Source organism: Salvia miltiorrhiza, chromosome 2, assembly GCF_028751815.1.
Source record: "Salvia miltiorrhiza cultivar Shanhuang (shh) chromosome 2, IMPLAD_Smil_shh, whole genome shotgun sequence".
NCBI classification, from domain to species: domain Eukaryota; kingdom Viridiplantae; phylum Streptophyta; class Magnoliopsida; order Lamiales; family Lamiaceae; genus Salvia; species Salvia miltiorrhiza.
This window is the reverse complement of record NC_080388.1, coordinates 63,802,414-63,826,822: the sequence shown is the minus strand read 5'-3', so window position 1 is coordinate 63,826,822 and position 24,409 is coordinate 63,802,414. Positions and strand designations below refer to the sequence as shown.

Below are 24,409 nucleotides of genomic sequence, written 5' to 3'. Positions count from 1 at the left end.
CACTAACCTACCATTAACCCATTAATTACAATAGATTAATTCAATTTAATTTACAGAGAACTGTCTCCACTAACCCACCTCCACCATTCAGCACATAATATCACACCACGTATGTGTACATCAAATTCTCGATTTTAATGAAAAATCCCCAATATCCGAAATCCTTTTCCTCAAACTCTCTTATCTCCATAACCGTCCATCGCCTTTCCATTACTCACCAAACTCAATATCAAAGACTCGGCCACTGTTCCTTCGCTCACCAGACTCGGTCACCAACCGCCGGCCTAGCGCCGCCGCCTCAGACCAACGTCGCCCAAAACGGTAAAAGAAAAACCAACCAGTTTCTTCATGTCTCTCTCTGTTTCTTTATTATTCGATTATTCTCCCATGATTTTAAGGAAATTTTCCCAATATCTTAAACCCATTTCATCAACTCTCTTCTCTATTCCAGATTTCATAACCGCTCCTCATCGTTCCATCGCTCACCAAACTCAATCGAAGACTCGACTGCCATTTCTCGATCGTCAATCGCCGCCCTAGCGTCATCGCCTCAAACCAGTGTCGCCCAAAACGGTAAAAGCAAAAGCAATCAGTTTCTTCCTCTATCTCTGTTTCTATTCTATCAATCAATACACTGATGACCACTGCATCGGAAATTAAAACAGTGTTTCTAAAAGTGCTGGTACTAATTTCAATGTTTATCATCTTGAAATACTGGAATGTAGAACTCCTGGACCGATGCAGCCCTCCACGTGCGGCGGATTCACCGTTTGGAAGGGTGTTGCGGTTGTGTATTTCTCTGCACCAGCGGCACCTATGGTTCGAAGGTTATATTATCTCTTTTATTTCAATGCTCTTTTTAGAGGTGTTTCACTCTTTACGCAGAACTGTTGGACTTATGCTTTAATGATTTTTGGAGCATAAAGTTGAACGAATTGTGTTTTATGTGTTTATGTTTTAATGATTTTTAGAGCATAAAGTTGAACGAATTGTGTTTTATGTATTTTGCTCCTTGAAGTGTCCATATGTCCCTCTAATGATTGGTTCTTATGTGCTTATAATTTGTAATTATTAGCCGTAAAATTCAGCAGTTTGAATATAAGCAGTTTTCATATTATTTGATGTGGAATTTTCACTCTATTGATCTAAATATTATGTGAGTGACCGTTGAGTTATTGGAATATTGCATTCATGTTCTCTAAGTGATTTTTGAGTTTACTCCAAATATTTTTTATTTCTATTATCTTCGATGAATTCTTTATGCGATTATCCAAATCATTTTGATTTATGTCTTTTATTGCTTAATTTTCTTATAGTTATTGCATTTGCTTCATAGGTACCTGAATGCGTATGTTCATGGGTTGTCCTTAGAGGCATTGAGATTCTGAGTATCAATGTCTCGAAAGGTATTTATTGAGTAATCATTATACTTTGCCATCTTCTTTTCACGGGTTGTCATTAGAGGCCTTGAATTCATTTCTCATACATTTGTGTTGTTGTTTTACTCAACTAGAAATTGATCCACCTCTCCATGCCTACATACTGATGAGGCTCCATTTGGATCCAAATAATATTGGATGGAAGCTAGATTTATGTTTAGTTGTGGATTTCTTTGATTATGAATAAGCTTCTTCACATGTTTCCTTTGCAACTTGAGAAGATGGCTTATTTTGTAAAGTTAATTACTTTGAATTGAAATTGTGAATTTAACAGGATGTTTGTTTCTTTCTAATCTTATTGCAAGCTTATTTAATTCCTAGAAATGAAAGAATGCCATGGTAGAGCTAAAAAATTGATGGTGTCATAAGTATCTTTGCTCTTTACTGTATTGAATAAACTATTTTTCAATAGCTTCCAATTTACACCTTTTTCAGTGTTAGAGAACCAATTTGTTGTTGTCATTGCTCATATATAGCCACTCTCCTTTATTTCCTACTTTTCTCACATACAAACACACACGAAAAACATTATCTGTTATATGCGTATAAGCATAAGAATCATCATTTTAGCTGACTATCTTAGACTGGACAAAAAGTAGTTACAAGCACTTATTCTTATGTCTTTGTGTTTGTGTGTATGTGTGTGGTCAAGTTTTGATTTTTATGGATTTTCAAGTTCTTTCATGAAATGGGATTGATGCACCAGTTTTGAATTTAATAAACTTGGTATCCTTTATTTATTTTTAATCAGAAGGTGAAGATAAAGATAAAAATATTTGTGGGTGTGTGTATTTATGTATTTGCTTTTGCTGCTGCTGCCTAAGCATGTGAATGTGTACTGATTCCCTGTTTCTGCAGCCTGCACAATTTCAACAACATATTGCAATTAGGCATGCATAGTGATAGAGATACGATCATATGAAATGATTAAGGAATTCTGACCTGACACGAGATGAGCAACCTGTTGCAGCTCCATATGGAAGTAGCAACACAACTGAGATAATGGCACCACGAGCACGGATTGTTTAGATCCTTTCCACGGACACTGTGTGTATAATTACTTTTATGGTTAGAGATTTATTGGTCATAACAGTCAAGCTCCCTGCATATATTCATACTTGTAATTGCTTTACTATTGTTGATCTATATTACTTGGCTATTGTTCGCCCTTTTGTAGTTTTATTGTGATTAAAACAAATGAGTGATGATAAATTTCAATTTTTAATTATTTCGTTTTCACTCTTCATTATTTTTTTTCTAAATCTATCTCCTTTCTCATTTCAACATACTGTATTTTGTTATCTTTTTTTATCTTTTTCTATATAAATATAATTTTTTTTCTATATTTTTGTTAAATGTCAATTATTATGTTTTTATTTATATTTTTAATTACAATATTTATTAATGCAACTAAAAAGAATTGAGAGTATATTTATATTTTAGGATTCTTTATTTAATCTATATATAATATAAAAAACAAGTTTTTCTTACCGCCAAAATTTCTCTCTTCTCCCAATTTTTTTCACCAAGTTCTCTCTCTCTCTCACACACACACATCTATTTAATTCTTTTCAATAAATTGTTAATTTCGATTCAAAAAAAAAAAATCAATATAGATGTTAAACTAAAAATTACAATTAGATTTTTAATTCGGTGTAAAAATAATAAAAATAAAATTGAAACGAATAAGTTATGATCGTTTAAACTTTAAAGTGTCAAATTATTTTTTGTTTTCTCTCATTTATTTGTAATGTTGAATATTGTATTCTTTTTTCATTTTACTTTCTTTTGTTGGTGATAACATAAGTTGAGGCTATTTTTTTTACTTAAAAAAAATTACATGATCGTTTAATTATAATTATTTTAAATTTAAATATATTTAATTTATAATATTTTTTAATGCAATTAAGGATAAGGAAATTGTGTTAATTTTAATATGAAGTTATAAATAAAAAATTACTTATATATCTAAAAATTAGAATTTAAAATATTATATTATAAACATATTTGTTGTTATATATTTCTTTTCATATTATTTGTATTTTTCATGATTTTTAATTAATTTTTACTATTTAAATATGAACTTTTAATAATAATATAGTTTGGACTGTTTAGTTATTATTACATTAATACTCATTAAATTTAATATTATACTCATTAAATTGATAATATTGTAATTATACACTATTTTAAATTAAATATTAATATTTAAATTAATATAATTTTTGGTTACTTATTAAACTAATTCATAAATAATGATATTTTGACATTTTTTATATAATTTAAAATTTTAAATATAAATAAATATATCGTTGTCCGTGCATCGCACGGGAGGTCTTACTAGTTTTAAATAAATTTGTAGAAATGACATCGTCGGTCCAAATCCAGTCATATGGTTGGGCTTTACATTTCAAGCCCAACATTATTTCATACGAAAACCACATTCCGATGAAACGCTGTCGTCAAGCTACATGGCCTACCCCTTTGTTAGGGTTTTAATTTCAAACTTTTGCGCCCAAAATTCCAAAACCCTTAAATCCCACCTGATTTATACTCGGTTCAATTCAAGATTATTCCTTTTTCTGATAAACGAACAATAACCCAAGCAAATCATGTCGACATATAATTCAGACGAAAATTTGAGCGGGAATGCGAACCGTAGAAGCACCTGGGATGGCTGCAGTGTGTTGCTTGACATCAACGATGGCGATCGAGTGCTTTTTGCTCGCCTTACTGCAGGCTCGTAAGATTTCAAGTGCTATAAAAGTGAAGTAGTTGTGAAGGAGTATTATTTATGAGTCACTGCAATTGTTGATGTTTTTTAGGAAAATAAAGATAGGAGACAAGAATTGCTCTCTGCAGCCTTTGATTGGGTGCCCATTTGGGTCTTCGTTTCAGGTGGAAGTTGGCGCAGACGGACCGTTTCTATCTCCGATTGTTCCAAATGGAGAAGGTATGCATGTTTTTTAATGTTCGTTATTCAGTATTTTATTGGTTTTAGAAGTCTTCAACTTATGGGGGCAGTTTCAAAATAATACCATACTGGTGGAGATTATTTAAGCTGATTCATTGCATAACATAATGGAAATTTTGTTGGAAATCGTATCTCTTATGGTGCAGTTGCACTTTTGTTGTTGTTCTTTTTTCTTTTCCTGGCGTGGTTTTTGTATGCTTAATTATCGTTTGGATGCTGTATAATGTGGCATCTGTAAAATGATTTTTTTCAGCAGTCCAGTCCGAATATCAGAAACTTTGTCTTAGGTGTCCAAAGTGTTCAAGTTTTTAGATGATTTTTTTTTTCTTAAGATTAAATCAAGTTGAGATCATCAAGCTGCTGCAGAATTTTGGTGGTGTTCGTTAGTTGTTGACGTGTGATTTCCTCTGCAATTCATTTGGTTTGTGCTCCCTTCTTATAGTAATTGGATTATGTATTGGCAACATTTTCTCATCAGGTAATAATCTCGGCGAGAAAATGGATGATCAAACTATGGAAGAGTGCAGAGATAATCGTGCATTAGTAGATAATAACACAGCCCAGTCTCTCACGGGTGAGGACATAGATGGCATGCGGAGGTAAAGTGTCAAGTTTTCATAGTTTACTTATACACACTGCATTAAAACATTTTACATGACATGTGATTCACATTCAGATAGGATTTGATCATACTCTATTTTCAACTGTTAGATTGCTTTGATGTATACATGTTTCTATGATGCTTGTAATCACATTTACACGTTGTATCATTTAAAGTAGTTCTAGTTCAGAATCTATGCTGTTTGTATTCTTGGATAAAATAGTTTGCATCTAATGTAATAATCGGAGAACTCTGGTATGCCAAAATTTCAAGTTCTAATTTTTTGCTACTGTTTCATTAACAAGTTTATGCTTTTCTGATGCCTTTTCCAATACGCATATTTTCGCCCAAAATACTTCGATATTTTTATTCTTCCTTCGAGACATCACCTTCACTGACTAGTTTCATTGGAGCTTGATATTTTATCAGATTTCTTTTTTTCTCGAAGTGGGGTAATGGGGCATAAAAGTTGCATCTCATTTCTTTGGATTATGATAGAAGTGGAAGTATGATAAGTATAGTTGAGTTGCAAGTTTATCTATTAGGTGCTCCCTTCGTCCCATGAAGCATGACACACTTCTTTTCGGCACGGGAATTAAGAAATTGGTATTTTGTGTGTTAAATGTGGTAGGTGAAAAAGTGAAAATGTGAATAAAGGGTAAATTTTTTGCCATTTTTAGAAACGTGTCATGCTTCGTGAGACAGACCAAAAAGGAAACTGTGTCATGCTTCGTGGGACGGAACCACAATGAAATTTTTCTTTGAGTTGACTCCAACTTTTGATCTCTATGGTTTTTGCTTTTATCAATCAATTGACATTATATTCTTCTCCATTGTCTCTTTTTTTCTGTCTGAGCATTTGCATTAATTAGCAGAAAGGGAGCAACTGGAGATGAAATAGTTCAGGCTCTTATTGCAAACAGTGCGACATTTGAAAAGAAAACAGCTTTTTCACAGGTGCTTGATTAATACATGATACAAGAAATTCTGTGACATCCAAAACCAAACTGATATTCTTCTGTTTGCAGGAAAAATACCGCATCAAAAAGCAGAAAAAATATGCGCCAAGGGTACTTCTAAGACGTCCATTTGCAAGAAGGTTGACTTCGTGCTTCCTTGCCTTTTCTAATTTTAATGTAGAAATATTACAAAATTTGTACGGTCGATACTGAAAATAATTTTAAAAATGAGGACTTTCTGATTGCTCATGCACATACACATAAATGTGAGGTTATAACGCATTAATCTATATAAATTTACAAACAGAAACTCTTTGCCACATTTCAATCTTTTATTAAAAACTTGAGCTTTTTTTGGTTAATTATAGAGACATATGAAGGTTGTAGTAATAAATTAAGTTTTGTCTCTTTTTCTGCTATGCTGCTCTGCTTGGGTAAAGACTCCCTTTGATTTTAATGGTTAAGAGGTTTATTCTATCAAATTACCAAGTATCAGACAAGCAATTCACAGCTACTCATTTTTTTACTACTCCGTATTATATTTTTGAGTATCTGATAATGTTGCATCTGTTCATAAATTTTGGAAATTGTATAACAAACAATTGGATTATTGACCTGTAAGTCTGTAACTTAATATCCATGGCTTCAGATACCTAGGTAAATTGGTAAAAAAGTCATCATTTAATCTCTAGATTATTTTCTAATCTTCTCCTCTTACCTTATAGTTTTGGTTGGTTTAATTAGTTAATTTAATGATGTAGACATTCAATCTGATCTTAATAAAAACAACATCCAGAGCTATGGCAAGTGATATAAATGAACTCTTTTCCTCATGACACTTGAAATTATATTTTCGACATTTGGTGCTGAAATCTCATGCAAGGAGAATCTTTCCTGCTTGTTTCAAAGTTGCTTTCTAAGAAGTTAAATGATTTCTTTTTTCGTGTTCTTCATTCTGGCAACAATGCAATTCTTATGTTCTACTCTTTTTCTTTATAGCATCTGTGAAGCTTACTTCAAAAAACATGCTGAGAAAATCGGGTAAGTATCTTGATCTAGTGATGACCAATTATTGCTGTAAGTTGAATATAACTGAAAGCAATTTGTAATACATGTTGAGAATTTATCAAGAGATTGCGAAAGTTTAGTTGAGAGATGCCTTTTATGATGTATTTGTGCATGAGATGAACTTTTATAAAGTTCCACTTTATCCATGCATTGTTTGAAAACATACAGATTTGGTAGATATGGGTTCTCTTAACATAACTCTGCTCTATGTAATATGGTTTTCTAGCATCTTCACAGGCATGAAACATTTAGTGAACAGGTCAACAGGGGGTTGTTGAACACTCAAAATGGTTGGCAATCATGAATCATCTCTTCGACCTATTTTTGTAGTGCAACTTATCACATTTTTTATAGCCTCCTCCTCAGGCATGAGACACTTTCACTCCAGTGCATCTTTATATTGGATATTATAGCATATTGCTGGATGGGTTTATTGCATATGGTCAAATAATAAGGTCATGCATAGCTACAAGTGACGTTGTGCAGTTAATACAAATTAAGAGCTATCTCTATACTTGTTTAGGCAAAGATCTGCATTTTTTAGGCTCCCATTTCATGCTATTTCTAAACCGCATGTTTACGAGGCCAATATTTTAATCGGCTTGGCCATTTCTTTGTCACATGACTCACATCTTTCATCTATTTCTCAAAGATGCTATCTTTTTTGGAATAACAAACCAGTTACTGAAATAAACATTGCCTTTTTCTCCTTTCCTTAAAATTCATGCAGTATTGTTTGTTACTTTACATACTTCTAGTGTTAATTGAGCTCTTGATTTCCAGATTTTTGCGGGTGGATACCTTGTCCCTTCTGCTTTCCTTGGCTAATGTCACTGCACACTCAGATGTACTTGTATTTGATATGCTAGAGGGTATAGTTACTGGTTCTGTTGCAGAGCGAATGGGAGGTTTGTTATTCCTCACTTCAATCAAATTTGTTCCTTGAAACTTTTGAATGACTTCTCCCACTATTTATGTAAGAAATGAAATTGAGTTATCCATTTCTAATTCTCTGTCCCAAGGAAACATTCAAATGCAGTTGTCACTGACTCACTGACATTACAGTCTTTATGATGAAATTGTGTCAGTAAAAATTATACTAAAGATAACAAATTGTTTATCCATGTCTAGTGACTTACTTAAAGATGGATATGTCAAATCTGGCAAAGTTCACCAAAATTAGATTATGTTGAGATGTTCCTTCGTATCTAAGTTTCTAACTCCTTTTAAGTCTGAATTTTGTTATCATTCCAGGAACGGGTTATGTATGCAATCCATATTGTGGAACCACTCCATCACCCATTAGTATTGTTCGGATGTTCAATTTCAGTGACGAGACTTGCAAAAGGTGCATATTGATGTTGGAATCAAACATTTAGTTTATTTAAGTAAAGATGTCTTTAAACTAATATATGATCTTCTATGTAATTCTTTTCGCCTGGTTTATGTCAACAATTATGACCTATGCGTTCTTTTTCATTCATCCAGGATTTTACATGCTTCGCTCACTGAGTTACAACCCTCCAATAGCAAAAATTCAACATCCACCGACCAGCTTGTAGATGACTGTAATATCGGAGAACAAGAAAATGTGTGTTCTCCCATCCTCTATTTATTTCACTAACTATTTGAGCTCAAAATGACTGGTGTCTTATGTGCAGAAAGATACCCTGTCCTCTTCTTCAGCTAAAGATTTGGTCAATATGGAGGAAAGCACCGTGAATATGGATACCGCCGACAATAATGTAGCTGCTTCTCCAAAGAGTGGCAAAAGTGTCAAGGCTGGTGAGAAGGCACCTCCGGAGGCTATTAAGTCTTGGAAGGAAAATGGCTTTTCCAGGTTTTTTGCAGTTATCTTTTTCTTTTAATTATGTATTATGTGAAAACAACTAAATCATCTAAATTCTGGTTCTTTTTTCTTTTTCGTTTTTGTTATTGATTTTTATTTTCAGTTTGATTATTGCCGCTCCAAACTTGGATGCTTGGGACATTGCAAAAGACCTGGTGCCACTTTTATCATACTCGGCGCCATTTGTGATTTATCACCAGTATCTCCAGGTAACCATTTCCACAATCCACAAGACAGGATACATAGTACTATAAGCTATCCACTTATGATTTACTACTCGATTGTGCCTTCATGTTTATTTCTTTTCGATCCTTCACTGCAATCCTTTGTTAAGAGACTTGGTACTCTTGAACAAGTTTACCTAGTTCCTTTTGTAGATTATATGTTCCACTCGTTGCCCTAATAGTGCTGAAACTGTTGATTTTTAGCCTTCTCAACTGCCTGCAAACAATTAATGCAACTGTGTTACAAATATATGTAACTCGTACCTTTTTTTGATGCTTCTTTATGATATTTGATCGTCGGATGGACACTGAGATGATGCTCATATCAATTTATCTGAGTTCCAATTTTGGTGTTAAATGAACACGACTAAATTGATGTTCATCTTTTTATTGCAGCCTCTAGCTACATGCATGCACAATCTGCAGAGCAATAAAATGGCCATCAACTTGCAAATTTCAGAACCTTGGTTACGTGAATATCAGGTTTGCCTCTCTATAACTCATTTTAGGAGAGAGATCTCAATATGGTGACGTACGCTTTCGATAATTCCATTGAATTATCCCCGATCTAATATTCTACCCCACTTATGATACGTAGCAATAATATTTTGATAAAAATAAAATTGCAGGTTCTTCCATCAAGAACACATCCACATATGCAGATGAGCTCATCAGGAGGCTATCTGTTGAGCGGCACTCGAATAAGCGGCGCCGATCAAAATTAGTTTCATCTCACTATTTCTGCATTTAACGTTGTTGTTTGAAAATTTCGAGCATTCATCCCTAAGAATTGTATAGTTATAACTTATAAGATTTTTGGTTTTTGTTGCTAAATTATCCCACATAATACAGGACTATATTGTCGCCCGTTTTGTACTAGTATTTTCGCTTCTTTTCTGCTTTTTATATGAAAAAACTAGTGCGCCCGGCGAAATCGAAATTAAACGATATGTTTAAATAAATAAATATTAATATTAAACAGAAACAAAATATAATAAATGCAAAATATGATTTAAAAATAAAATACTAATTACTCAATAAAATCTTGAATTTAAAAAATGTAATTTTCAATTATGTATAAAGTGTAATGATAATTATAGTTATTACATTATTTTAAATTATTTGATAATGAAAATTTATATTACACATTATTATTATAGAGTATTTCGCATAATAATAATAATAGAGAATTCATACACAAACATAAATAAAAATTGCAAAATTTTAACAAAGAGAAAGAAAATAAATATTTTAAAATTTTATATTCATTTTGATGATTTTTATACTATATTAAAGATCTTCTGATGAACTTAAATTTAAGATAAACATTGGATAATTTTTTCATAAATTAAATTTGACGATGTTTAGAAAAGAATTAAAATTATAAATAAAAATAGTAAAAAAATTAATGAGAGAAGAGAGAGAAAAATGGAGGGAGAAAACTCCTCTTTTATATACTCCCCCCGACTCACGAATCTTGACACGTATTCCTTTTTGGGTTATCCCACGAATCTTGACACATTTTCAAATAAGGTAATACTCCCTCCGTTCACAATTTAAAGCCCTACCTACTCTTAATTTTTTGTCCACAAATTAAAGCTCTATTATGCTTTTTGTACTTTTTTACTCTTCTTCTTTCCTATATTTACTATCCTTTGCCACTAATTGACCTACCTTAAAACACCTTTATCATTTTTATATTCTATAATTACTACACTTTATCACTAGTGGACCCACTCACAACACCTTTATCACTTTAGTCAACTATCTTTATCACTTTAGTCAACTACCCTTATATTTTGTCCACATCACTTTTTTCAGCTTTCTTAGTCTTCGTGCCCACATAATGAGGCTTTAAATTGTGGACGGAGAGAGTAATTATTATCTTCTCTCCCCTAGTTTATCACTTTTATTACATTCTCTCTCCTACTTTATCCCTTTTATACTTTATTAACTAAACACTTAAAATACTAATCTATAACTCCTTAATTTACGTACCAAAACCAAACGTGTCAAGATTCGTGGGATGAAGGGAGTATTATATAGATAATACTCCGGAGTAGTAATTGTTTTATCAAATTGACATGTGATTTACGTAACTTAATCTCAAGTATTCTTATAGTTGATCTGTATTTAGCTGTAATATTTATATACTTCTTTTGTTTTATAAAAATAGTCATAGTTTTTCATTTTGAGATGTTTACAAAAAATAATCTTGTTTTATTTGTAGACATTACTGTCCCATGACAAATCAATATATATAATCTTCTTATCCATTAATTTAATTTATCTATTTTGCCATATATGGTTCATAATTTTGTTTTAATCTAAACCCCATTACCCATTAAGTATGTTTCTTTATCTATTTTAACACTACGCTTAAATGGGTGTATATATTTTTTTTCTAAATATAAATTTACAATTATTAAAACCCGTGCATAAGTAATGATACTTCTTCGGTCCATTAAGAGCTTGCACAATTTTTGGTGGCATGAATTTTAATATGGTGGGATAGTGTTCAAAAATAAAAAATTCATACTCTTAAGAGACGTAAGTACTCTGTTCCCTTTCCCGTATTTTTTCCACTGAATTTTCGCCGGAAAAATTTTGATGAGGCATGGCCCTCAGTTTGCGTCTCCGTGTATTCGATGGGTTCTTTTTAGGTTTTTCTTTTTTTGTTAATAAAATTTTATTTCAGCATGAGAATAATTTAAATATATAAATATGCACCCATATACGTTACAATAAGTTCAAGTTGGCCTAGAACACTTACATATATGGTTGATTGTGAAAATAACTTAATTTTATAATGTATCTTGTGTAATACTTGGTCTGCCTAGACACCTTCATGCAAGCTTAAGCTGTAAGTAACTATATGGAGTACTTGTTAGTTCCTATGTACATGATCAATATATAGATGCATTTTATGTACCATCAGTGTGTGTTTATTTTAGTCGAATTTATATTAAGGGGTGGAATTAAAAGTACCCACCCCCATAATATGTCTATGAAAAATACGGGGGTGGGTATTTTTCATAGACATATTATGGAAGTGGGTATTTTAATGTGGTCCATTAATTTATTAATGGGTTTGTACACCGTTATGTATTAACTTAATTATTTAATCATTCTCTCTCTCTAAGGTTCCCTTTTTTCTCTAACATGCTTAACGACTTAATTCTTTAATCTTTAATTATCTCTCTCATAGGTTCCTTTTTTTTTTCTTTTTTTCTTTTTTCTACCATATGCTTAACGACTTAATTCTTTAATCATTTTGTCGTGCAAGTTCGTGATTGTGAAACTTACCAACCTTGAGTGCATATTTCTTTGTTGTTGAACTATCTAAATCTTCGTCATGAGTCTCTCATTTTAAACTTTGGTTTAAAGTAACTTAAACATTTCGCTCAATTTTGTCAACGTCTAGGTTCTAGAAATTAGCATATCTGAAATTGAAACTATACCTGAAACGGTAATTTTTCTCATTTACCTTAATGATTTCTCTTTTCTCTAGTTGTAATTATGTACAATCTAGAGATTGAAAGCTAATATTTAGCTCTAAACAATGCAACAACATTTGTTATTAGTTATTGGTAACAGTAATATAACAAAATTATTTAATAATAACATAATTTTAGTAACATCAAGAGAATGTCATAAATTTTATTACACATTAATTTTATATGTAGAAAATTTAGTTACATCCTGATGAGGAGTAATATATGTAGAACAGAGGAATCTCTTTACCAGTGGTATTACGGAGAGCAGCGAGGTAGCTTTCATCAGAAGAATCATACCCGCCGGAAGAATCATCCTCGCCAGAGGAAGCACACCCGCCAGAGGAACCGTCCTCGCCAGAGGAGCCACCCTCGCCAGAGAAACCACACTCGCCAGAGAAATCACACTCGCCAGAGGAGCCACCTTCGCCAGAGGAACTACTTTCGCCAGAGGAACCACTTTCGCCAGAGAAGCCGCCTTTGCCAGAGGAATCACCAGAAGCGCGGGGAAATCTCCCGCGTAAAGACGAATTTACCATCATACCCTCGACCACGCAAGGCGCATGCTTGGACGCTGATTTTACTATTTTGTCCTCCTATGTAATCTATAAATAAGCCCTGAGCTCGTGCTTTGTAACCTATGTTATCTCTAATTCTCAATACAACAACAGTTTTCTCTTGTGTTCTAGCATTCCAATTGTCTTCTTTGTCTTCTCCAGTCGATCAAACTAGGTATAATCCACATTTCTTTAATAATCTACCGAAAAATCTCTACCCATCTTTCTGTATCTCACCACATCCACACATGCATCTATTATGCGTTTGTTAGATATAAAAGTGTAGGTAAATTTTGTTACTAAAATTGATCACTCTCAAATATCACTATATTTTATGATGACATGCTTTTATTTTTGTGACATATATAGTTACTTATCACAATATGCTATAATTTTATTTAGTGACAACTTTTAAGGTAATAATTCTTCAAAAATTATGTCGTCACTGAAATATTTTGTTGTACATGCATGTTCTGAAATTATATATGAACACAAAACAACAATCTACGTACTCACCATATATGCATAGATTCGTTGATGTGCCACACAGGTTACAATTACATAGCGATTAAAGTTCAGTTTTCAAATTAAAAATTATATTTCTATTAATATTTGAACATGGTAATAATTAGATAAACTCCCCCTCAAGAAAAATACTCAAATTACCTTATTGACGATTACCTTAGCACATCCTTACTCAAATTAATATTTACATACACGAAGTACTGGGAAAAGAAAATATAATTTCGATTCCATTCTTCTTATCAACATGATTAACTAATCATGGAAATGGTTTAAATATTTCAAGGTTTTTTTTTGAGGGAAATGTAACGAAAGGTAATGATTTCCCTTCAACCTCTATATGCTAGCTTGTGGGTTGTTAAATCTTTCTTGAGGGAAAAATGATGAACAACGTAAAAATTGGTCAAATAGTTGTTGCTTCAAATTAAATGTTGCTGGCTACAAAAACAAACTCCTAACGACATTGAATTGACGGATATGTAAACAAATAATCGTGATATATTTTACGTGCATGAGGAGAATTCTTCATGATATGGCCTTGGGAGTTACCAAGACATTAATTAATGCTATAATTTTTTTAATTTAACAAAGTCATGCATGGCTGAAAAATATTTTTCCAAAAAGCAAAAAAATAAATAAAAATTAAGAAAGGCAATACATTTATGTTTTTTTTTTTTTTTGAGGAAGGCAATACTTTTATGTTGAGTTTAATTAATTAAGGAGCTAGGCAGTGGGTGTAACAACTAGCTAGTCCGACAGAGCAAGGCACAAGGTTGAACTAAGTTCAATTCCCCCCACTACCATAACCTAATCCGCCAAACACATAACAACCTCTCTCTCTCTCTCTCTCTCTCTCTCTCGTTGTGATTGTGTTTTGTTTTGTTGTTGTTGCATTATAAAAGGGAGTCCTCAGCACTTAACTCTGAGAACACAAGCAAGCAATAATATTTTCATCATCTTAAATATTATTTGTTGAAAAGAAAAGAAAAGAAATAAAGCAGCTAGAGAAGAAGATGAGCTCTTTGTCTGCGTTGGCATTGTTGCTCCTTTGGATGCCTCTAGCAATGGCCAAACTGCACACCCATCAGTTCGTGGTAAGTCTGTAGCTAGCTCTCTTTTATATATAATGCTATTGCTAATTAATTTGAAGGTTGATCATCAATAATATATATAGCGATTAACTAGACATTAATATAATGTCATGATATATAGGTTGAAGCAACCCCAGTGAAGAGGCTGTGCAAAACCCACAACACGATCACGGTGAATGGGATGTATCCGGGGCCAACGTTGGAGGTGAACAACGGCGACACTCTGGTGGTGAAGGTTATTAACAGAGCTCGTTACAACGTTACAATTCACTGGTATGTATAGTATTTTGCATGCATGCATGCATGCACACTAGCTAGCTAGCTTGTTGTAAATTGTAATGATCGATGAATGAATGAATTAATTAAGATGTAGATGATGAATGAATTAATTATTGTTAATTATTAGGCATGGCGTGAGGCAAATGAGAAGTGCATGGGCTGATGGCCCAGAATTTGTGACTCAGTGTCCAATTAGACCTGGCAAAAGTTACACTTATCGTTTCACAATCCAAGGACAAGAAGGCACGCTGTGGTGGCACGCCCACAGCTCGTGGCTGAGAGCCACCGTCTACGGCGGTCTCATCATTCGCCCCAAACAAGGCGATGCATATCCCTTCCCTAAGCCCCACCGTGAAACTCCCCTTCTTCTTGGTGAATGGTGGGACGCCAATCCCATTGATGTTGTGAGAGAAGCTACCAGAAGCGGAGCTGCTCCCAATGTCTCCGATGCTTACACCATCAACGGCCAACCTGGTGATCTTTACAACTGCTCCGCCAAACACACTCTTATTGTTCCGATCAACCCCGGGCAAACTAATCTGCTCAGAGTCGTCAACTCCGCACTCAACCAAGAACTCTTCTTCAAAGTCGCCAACCACAAGCTCACCGTCGTCGCCGCCGACGCCTCCTACGTCAAGCCCTTCTCCACCTCCGTCCTCATGCTCGGCCCCGGCCAGACCACCGACGTCCTCATCACCGCCAACCAGCCACCCAACAGATACCACATCGCAGCACGTGCTTACGCAAGTGCTCAGGGCGCCCCCTTCGACAACACCACCACCACCGCCATCCTTCAATACCACAACTTCTCCTCGCCATCGGCAAAGCCTGTGGCCGCCCTCATGCCCGCTTTCAACGACACCCCCACCGTCACCGCCTTCACCAGGAGCTTGAGAAGCCCCAGGAGGGTGGAAGTGCCCACCAAGATCGACCACAATCTCTTCTTCACGGTGGGGCTGGGCCTCAACAACTGCCCGCGCGGCGCCAGGGCCCGAAACTGCCAGGGCCCCAACGGAACACGCTTCGCCGCTAGCATGAACAATGTGTCGTTTGTGCTGCCCTCCAACTTCTCACTGCTGCAGGCACATCAGCAAGGCTTACGGGGGGTTTTCACCACCGATTTTCCGGCCAGGCCGCCCACGCAATTCGATTACACCGGCAACGTCAGCCGCTCGCTGTGGCAGCCTATGAGAGGCACCAGGTTGTATAAGCTGAAATACGGGGAGGCCGTGCAGGTTGTGTTGCAGGGAACGAGCATCTTCACGGCGGAGAATCATCCCATCCATCTTCATGGCTACGATTTCTACATCGTCGCCGAGGGATTCGGGAATTTCAATCCCACCAGAGATACGCCCAAATTCAATCTGGTGGACCCACCTATGCGGAATACGGCTAGTGTACCTGTTGGTGGTTGGGCCGTCATAAGATTTGTTGCTGATAATCCAGGTTACTTACTTACTTAATTACCATGCATCATTAATCTCTCTCTCTCTCTCTATATATATAATACTATAAGTTAATTAATTTATATTCGAATCAATTAACATATATATATGCAGGAGTCTGGTTGATGCATTGCCACTTGGATGTCCATATCACTTGGGGATTAGCCATGGCCTTCCTCGTCGATAATGGCGTCGGCGAATTGCAAACTTTACAGCCGCCTCCACCAGATCTTCCCCTTTGTTGATTAGAATATATCAGGATTTCCTTCAACAGCCCATGCACCCCAAATTTAACATTTCCCATTCATTCAATTTGTATTGTTTCCCAAAAATTCGGGAATATATAGTTTACTTTCCCTCTTGTTTGTTTGGTTGTATTTGTACTTTCAATGAAACTAGTGTTTCAGCTATACAGTTATTTTTAGAATTTGTGAGAATTTCAAATATATTTTATTTTCATGAAACTGGTGTCTTCTAATATGATGATACCTATTTATTGTATTTATGAATAATTGACACATGTAACATGTTACTAAGGGTTTAATAATGCCAAATGTGAGGATTTATATTTTCCTTAGGTATGTGGTAGTTTATAATAATTATTATTATTATTAAATGAAACGAATTCTTAAATTTTATACTCCTGAGTGGATATTCATAAATTTATTTGGGGATAGAAATATATCCTGAGTGGTATTATCGTAATTGAAAATCAATAAATCCTAATTATTAAAACCCTAATTATGAATCCAGTTAAACCCTAATTAAAATTTAAAGATTTTCAAACACTATTTAAATTGTAACGAATGCTTAATTTATGGGTAAAAAGCTCTTTTATCCCGGATGGGATCCTCTGTCCCATAATTTAGTGTGTACCACCGTGTACCACTCCTATTCTCTTTATTTTATAATTATTTTTTATAAAAATAAAAATTATTATTAGATTATGAACTCTAATTAATATTTATCACTGAAAATTGAAAATTTTAAAAATTATATACCCTAACTTTGAATTAATTAACCCAAATAATCTATTATTAATACAACTAAATATAAAAAAATAATTATAAACCCTACTTGGATGAGTGAACCCTTGATAATTATCTTTATATTATATTAAAGCATAATAAATTAAAATTAAAGAAAAAATAATTAAAAATTATATCAAATTAAGAGTGGTACACGGTGGTACACACTAAATTGTGGGACAGAGGATCTCATTTGCTTTTATCCAATGAATTCTGTCATTTAATGCGCGCAGTGGGCCCATCCGAAGCCCAGTACTCGATTTAACAAAAAGAATAAATATTTTCGGCCCAGGAGGTACATTTGTACGAAAATTGAAAAGGGCAATAGGCGGGGGCGGGCCCCTCCGATTCGAACTCACCGCCTCCACTCCCGCTGTTTTACATTCCAAAACCCCCGCCGGTAAACCTCACTATTTTTTCTCCTTTTCGGAAATCCTTTTGCGGCACAACCAATCCTCCGCCTAGATTTCTCTGCTTCTTGTTTTCAGCTTCGATTCACTGTGTTGGAGTTCGATTTCATGGTATGTCAGCCTCCGGCGAGAATTTGGACCTGAATCTCAGTCTAAATCTACCTCTATCTAGATTGCATTTGGAGAAGCATTCCCTTTCGCAGCAACCGCATCTGAGGCTGCCTTCTCTTTCGCCTCCCGCTGTCGCCACCACCAACTCCAGCAAAGTCACCCCTGATAAGTTTGATGCTCATTGTAGCGGTGATATGATCGCTCAACGATCGCGCTTCTCGCTTCCACCGTCGCACTTGCTGCCTCGGAACAATACGGTCAGTTGTAGTTGGCTCCTTTTTGTGTGTGTTGGTTCCTGGCGTATTACAGTCTTTGTATTTTTGTTAAAATTGTTAAATTTGCTTTGAGCGCTTTTTTCATTTTATTTTCGGCTATTTACAAGCATTAGTTTGGTCTTATAGATGCTCCTGAAAAATTACTTCAGGTATTGCGTTGACTGCGGATTTTCATGGTGAATGTGTAAAAGTTTTACGGTCAATGTATTATTTCTCCTATAGCCTGTATGGTCGTATCTATATTTCTGTTTAGCATTTAATCATCTTTATCAACTCTTTCATGTCAAGTGTGTTTTCTGTGATTTCTTGTGTTGGATTCTTATTTTTTTGTTTCATTGTTTTCCTTATTATTCTGTCTTCCCTTCTTTCTGATCTTCATGTCTCCACACGGCTCAATGATCATTTTAGAACTAGAAGGATCTGTGTTTGTATTTTGTTTTCATGTTCGTGAGCTTGAAATTAGCTGTAATCACAAACTAAGCATGTGTAATTGAAACAAAAAACCAGTGCAACTGTGTAATAAACTACGAGCACAAATGTTCAAGATGATGAAAGTTCTCCAATGGGTATGCATTGAGTATTTCCGAAGTAGCAGCAGTTTTTGTTTATCTGTCTCTGACACATTTAAGTTCATTGAATTTGATCCATCCACAAACATTAGGTTGGAAAATGGATACATTGCGACTAATTTAATGTATTTGTTGACAAAATAGAGTTGGCAATGTGGTTCTAAATGTCCTCTGTTTTTTTTTTATGTGACAAAGTTGGGGATTTTTTGCTTCCAAAGCGTTCCTTTTGGTAGTCTGGAAGTTTATAACATGAAGTGCTTCTTAGGTTGTTCCTTTGGACTCAAATATGGTAGTAACTAGTAAGGTGAGAAAGATTGTTTGACATTGTGAGGCAGATCGCTCATTTTTGAGATGTATTTACAGCATGGATGTTATTAAATGTGATATTTTTCATTGTGTTGAACTTGGGCCCAATTCAGATGCAATTAAAGCATACTCCATAAATGTTATGGAAGGAATATAACATTGAGTCATGCACATGCTCGAATGGTCTTCTTTTTTCTTTTTTTCTTTTTTTTTTAATATAAACTTCTGGGTATTGGTTCTAACCATATTGTTGATGAGACGTATGAATCTAGTAATGATAATGTCTTTCTGAGTTGTGGAGTGCCTCTGAGATTTGAAGGTCATCTAAATGGAAATTTATAAGAACTGTAAAATCTACTTTACATACTCACATTACCTCAGCTATCAAGGAGACCGAGCATGGCTAAGGGTCATACTTTTGACGATTCACCTTATGGAGTTATTACAAGCTATTGTACATTGAGAATCTTAACTTTCTACTCGCATTTTAGGGTGTCTAGATTCTATCTGGAGCTATTAAAGTTTGTAAACTTTGGTGGAGTCTAAAGTTAGATATATTAAAAATGCTTAAATATGAGTATTTGAAATTGGATTGCTTATAAGTATTTAAGTATTCTCAACATGAGTATGGTATTTCCTACAACAATTCTGTTTATTTTTGCGAGTCTCTACAATCTTCACATCTTTTATGTATCATTATGTTCACCAGTCTCACTGGTAATTTATTTTACTTACACAAGTTTTGAGTGTTAATTGCATGTATGTCTCTTTTAAAGTTGTATAATATTAATGTGAAGCCTTTTAACTATTCTTGAAGCAGCCAAATGAACTTGGAAGTGTTGGTGTTAATGCAAGTCTCCAGATTCCTAAACAGGAGGAAGTAGTGAACACATTTTTACTTGGGCCTTCATCTTACGTGGTGGGTGCTAAACGTGTCAGTAAAGCTAAATCTTCAAAAAATGCAAAATCTGTTGTTCAGGAGGCAAAGTTAGGTAAAGTAAAGCTTATATTATCTAGAAATGTGTAATTGATCATTGATTATTAGCAATTTATTTTCTCACTGGTATCCTTTTCCTTGCAGAGTCTATTGATAACTTTAGTTTAAGCAGTTGCCGGTATGATAATTCTTTAGGTGAGCCTTCTTAAAATATATTGTTATAACCACTGTTTTTGAAATTAAGTTTTTGCTAATACGAGGAAGTTAAAGAATGGCAAATCAAACCTTAACTTTTGCAGGCTTATTAACAAAGAAATTTATCAAGCTGATCCAGGGGGCTAAGGATGGCACTCTTGATCTTAACAGAACAGCTGATGTTTTACAGGTATTAGCTTTTTATTAGACAGAATGACAGATGCTCATAAGCATCAACTCCATCAGTATGTTTTGAGCGACACCTTTTTAGTGCTTGTGCCTGATATTGTGGTTAATTGTTTTTGACAACATGCAGGTCCAGAAAAGGAGAATTTATGATATTACGAATGTTCTTGAAGGGATCGGTTTGATAGAGAAAACAACCAAGAATCATATTCGTTGGAAGTATGCTATGTTCACCGTTCTGTACTTGTACATGTCTCATGCTTTTTCTTTTTCCTTCTTTTCATGTAAACCATGTATGGCTTCTTTGTGACAGAGGATTTGAGATGTTTGGTCCTAAAGAGCAAGATGACAAAGTTTCTCACTTGAAGGTGCGACTATAGCATTTCTATGTAATAGTCAATTTAATCAATAATTACTATATTTTTGTACTATTCTTTAAATAATTAATTCATGTGGTGAACTGTCTGTGTTAAACAGGCCACTTACCAATGTATAACATGCTGGACAATAATTGGTCCCATTATCATTTAATGTTAAATGTAGATATAATGTAAAATGTTGTATATAGGTTTCTTTCTTTAAGAAACTTATGTTGCTTATCAAAATTCGTATGTCAATGACAGAACTATTTATCATGACAGGCTGAGGTTGAACTTCTACGTGCAGAAGATCGTAGACTTGATGATTGCATAAGGTATGGTTAATTGAAAGTAAGAACAAATTTCCTGTAATCATAAAGCTTAAAGGTGCTTTGCTAATACCTAACTTTTACACAGGCAGAAACTAGAAGACATTAGGGAACTTACTTCTAATCAAAAGTATGCAGATATTTCCTCTCTTAAATTTTTATGTATATTAGTAGTGAAATTTGGCATCTTAGCTTTCGGTAAATCTGTATTTCTGCAGGAATCTTTTTCTGACGGAGGAAGATATTATGAGTCTTCCACATTTGAGGGTTTGAATTCTCATGACCTCAAGAATTGTTTCATTTCCTTAACTCAAATATTCCACTGACTTGGCATTTTTTTCTGCAACCGCTACAGAATCAAACTGTTATTGCCATTCAAGCTCCTCGTGCAAGCTTTCTGGAAGTACCGGATCCTGATGAGGTGGATAATTCGATGGTCCAGGTTCATAAATTCTTACATTTTTTTGTTGGTTTCTTACTGGTACCATTACCACAGGATATTGGTTTCTCTCAAAAGCAGCATAAACTTATTGTGAGAAGCACAACTGGACCCATTGATGTTTATCTCCTGAGGTACTTAATATTGAGAGCTTGAGAAGTCGATGCATGAACTTAAATAATCTCTTTGATATTTTATCTCTGTACACCTGGACAGATGCATATGAAAAGACACTACAAAGTAGTGAGAAAACCCTTATATCATCACATCACAATTTATGTAGACTTGTGATATCCAATTTGTTATTTCAGCAAAAAGGAACAGAAAAGCAGAGATGGCTCAGCCAAGCGTGCCAAGTTGTTGGATTGTTTGGCCAGGACTAGTAGCAGTAGAGTTGATGAAGCTGATTGGTCTTCAAGTCCTGATACTTCAACGAGCTCCAAAGCATCTGGGTTCCAGAAAATAGTCCCGTTTGATGTTGGTGTAAGTTCGTCTTATGGCTTCAGTTAGTGATTGCTGAGAGAGCTTCTTTATCTTCTTTTAACTGGGCACGACTGCATGCAGATCGATGATGACTACTGGTTGAGATCAGATCATAATGTGAGCATATCGGATTTATGGAGCTCGGAAGAGTTGTAGCATTTCAACACGATGTGCTGACCAACTTGCAGAGGAGGGTAAACGAAGGGTGTACATAACTTGCTATAATTTTATTTCAGTACTACAATTAAAATGGAGTGATGAATCTGGTAAATGAGATCCATCAGTATCTCACAGATTGGCTCGTTAGGTAGAAAATAAGGATAGAGCCTATCATAATAAAATCCCTTTTTTGCGCTTTAAGAATTTAGAATGTAAAAATCTCAAGCATTCAATGCCTAAATAGTGATTACAGTGGATGCCCATCCATTTATCTGTTTCTTTTTATTTTCATATGGAGGATTTGCATATTCATTTCATTTTTGACATTTGCACCAGTAACGAATTTATGCCTTTCGGTATTAAGTGATAGTATTTGTTTGATGTTGGCTTTATAATTAGTTTAATCTATTTTTCCCCTACTTGTATTGTTAAGTACATAAAAACATTAATTAATACTAATGTGGAAGCAATGTCGAACAGCGTTTTCCTTGAAATTTTTATTGAGCGGAGCCTTCTGGGAACGAGTTCATCTGTTAGCCCATGAGCAGCTTGGTTAGTTTATAACTCTAATAATTGAAAATTAAGTTAACAATTCTTCATACGTATTACAACAATTCCGAAAATCGAATGTACAAGGTGCGTCGAATTTTACCGTTTTCTGAAAAATTGAAATCTGAATATTCAAGTTATTGTTATAGATTCTGAACTGCTTAGGCTCGCCTATTGAAATGATATGATAGTGGATATAAAGTGTTCTTCGTGTCATGATGTTTAATAAATCAATTAGGTTTGCCCTCCATCTCCATGTCATGCATGCACCAAAAATATTTTAAATTTCAAAGATTTTAAAATCAAAATTTATGATATATAATAAAAAATTAATTATATAGCATTGATTTAGTTGCTAAAACATTATTTTAATTATACTCATATATTAAACCAATATATATTTGTGTTAACAGTGTGAATTAGCCAAATAAGGAAGTGAAAATTAATAGTTGTCCACCAAGTTAATTTGAATAACTTTTTTGTCAATTTTAAGGTAAAAGGACAAAATTGTCCTTAGTTTGACTTACACGAAATTAGCTAATGTTTTCTCTCTCTCCGTCTCTCTCCCATGTTCATCCTCTTTCTCTCTTCTCTCTGTTTTCTCTATCTCTCCTTTTCTTTGGTGCGACAATGTGTAATTATTTTTTCGATCATCTTCTCCATTTAAATTCGACGATGTTGGTTTCTCTGTTATTTTCTCCAAATACATTTTTTCGGTTTTCTTTGCCATTTAAATACTTGGAAGATCTAATTGTTGTTTCAGTTTCTCCATTAAAATACTTATTATTCAGATTTAGTCATGATAACCCATTCAACTATAATTTGAATACTTATTTTTAGTTGTATTTTAATATGTTACGAACATGGATTATTTGCACCTTTCGTTTCAAGATCTATCACACCAACACTTCACACGAATGGATACGATAAGAAAAAGGCGTTGTCCAGTGATGCTGGTGAATCTGACTAGAGATTGTTGTCTTCTTCACCCCAATACATCTTCATATGCACACTTGGCACGAATGGTGTGAGAGATTTTTTCTTATCACTCGTACCGTGTATATGTGCAACATATCTTGGAACGACTGACACGAATGATGTCAATGGCACCATTCTGGCTAACAATTGATGTGGCAGATCTGGGAATAGATGGTTTTAGTGAACTTTTTAGCACCATTCATTCATGCACTTGGCTCGACAGATATTGGAACGGATGGTACGAAAGAAACCATTCGTACCATTTCATTACAGAACTTTGTAGATCTGAATCTCAATCTTATAATTTTCGTAGATCTAGATCTAGATATGGCGACAATGGAGCAATGATGTAGTTCTCTGAATTTTGGAGAAGAGAATGACGACAGTGGTGATGAAGAAAATCGAAGAAGACGACTTGTCGACGAGAGAAAAGTGGACGAGAAAGAGAGTGTGCGAAAGAGAGAATGTGTAGTACCCCGTTTCCTCGAGCTAAGTTTAGAATAATTTTGAACTTAGATTTAAGATGATTCACGCCGGATTGAGGAAAAAGAATTTATTTAATTCCAACAAAAATGATTTACGAAAGCTTTTGTA

The 24,409-nt window shown here is 34.4% G+C and overlaps 3 protein-coding genes and 1 long non-coding RNA gene across 5 annotated transcripts; all 4 read left to right on the top strand.

Moving 5' to 3' along the window:
• Window positions 1-7: 7 nt before the first annotated feature.
• On the top strand, window positions 8-2,678 carry LOC131011075 (uncharacterized). 2 transcript variants are annotated; one of them, XR_009096730.1, is made up of 5 exons: window positions 8-321; window positions 452-573; window positions 726-827; window positions 1,337-1,406; window positions 2,298-2,678. It is a non-coding gene; the product is annotated as an uncharacterized LOC131011075 (long non-coding RNA). The 2 variants fall into 2 exon arrangements; XR_009096729.1 differs by lacking the exon at window positions 1,337-1,406 and having other exon boundaries at window positions 70-321.
• A 1,199-nt stretch (window positions 2,679-3,877) lies between these two features.
• Window positions 3,878-9,993, top strand: LOC131011072 (uncharacterized). The gene is made up of 13 exons (XM_057938826.1): window positions 3,878-4,182; window positions 4,265-4,392; window positions 4,892-5,012; window positions 5,890-5,971; window positions 6,043-6,113; window positions 6,973-7,014; window positions 7,825-7,949; window positions 8,296-8,389; window positions 8,530-8,632; window positions 8,703-8,881; window positions 8,994-9,099; window positions 9,511-9,597; window positions 9,744-9,993. Exons 1-13 carry the CDS (start codon window positions 4,052-4,054, stop codon window positions 9,837-9,839), a joined length of 1,365 nt encoding a protein of 454 aa, XP_057794809.1. The 5' UTR covers window positions 3,878-4,051; the 3' UTR covers window positions 9,840-9,993.
• A 4,475-nt stretch (window positions 9,994-14,468) lies between these two features.
• Window positions 14,469-16,966, top strand: LOC131011071 (laccase-12-like). The gene is made up of 4 exons (XM_057938825.1): window positions 14,469-14,781; window positions 14,900-15,051; window positions 15,185-16,503; window positions 16,617-16,966. The coding sequence occupies exons 1-4, from the start codon at window positions 14,701-14,703 to the stop codon at window positions 16,745-16,747; spliced, it is 1,683 nt and encodes a 560-aa protein (XP_057794808.1). The 5' UTR covers window positions 14,469-14,700; the 3' UTR covers window positions 16,748-16,966.
• An 870-nt stretch (window positions 16,967-17,836) lies between these two features.
• On the top strand, window positions 17,837-22,579 carry LOC131011073 (transcription factor E2FC-like). Its single transcript, XM_057938827.1, has 14 exons — window positions 17,837-17,930; window positions 18,019-18,308; window positions 20,022-20,193; window positions 20,283-20,333; window positions 20,438-20,523; window positions 20,650-20,738; window positions 20,833-20,887; window positions 21,161-21,213; window positions 21,296-21,337; window positions 21,426-21,474; window positions 21,563-21,628; window positions 21,704-21,780; window positions 21,958-22,129; window positions 22,211-22,579. Exons 2-14 carry the CDS (start codon window positions 18,054-18,056, stop codon window positions 22,283-22,285), a joined length of 1,242 nt encoding a protein of 413 aa, XP_057794810.1. The 5' UTR covers window positions 17,837-17,930; window positions 18,019-18,053; the 3' UTR covers window positions 22,286-22,579.
• Window positions 22,580-24,409: the final 1,830 nt, after the last annotated feature.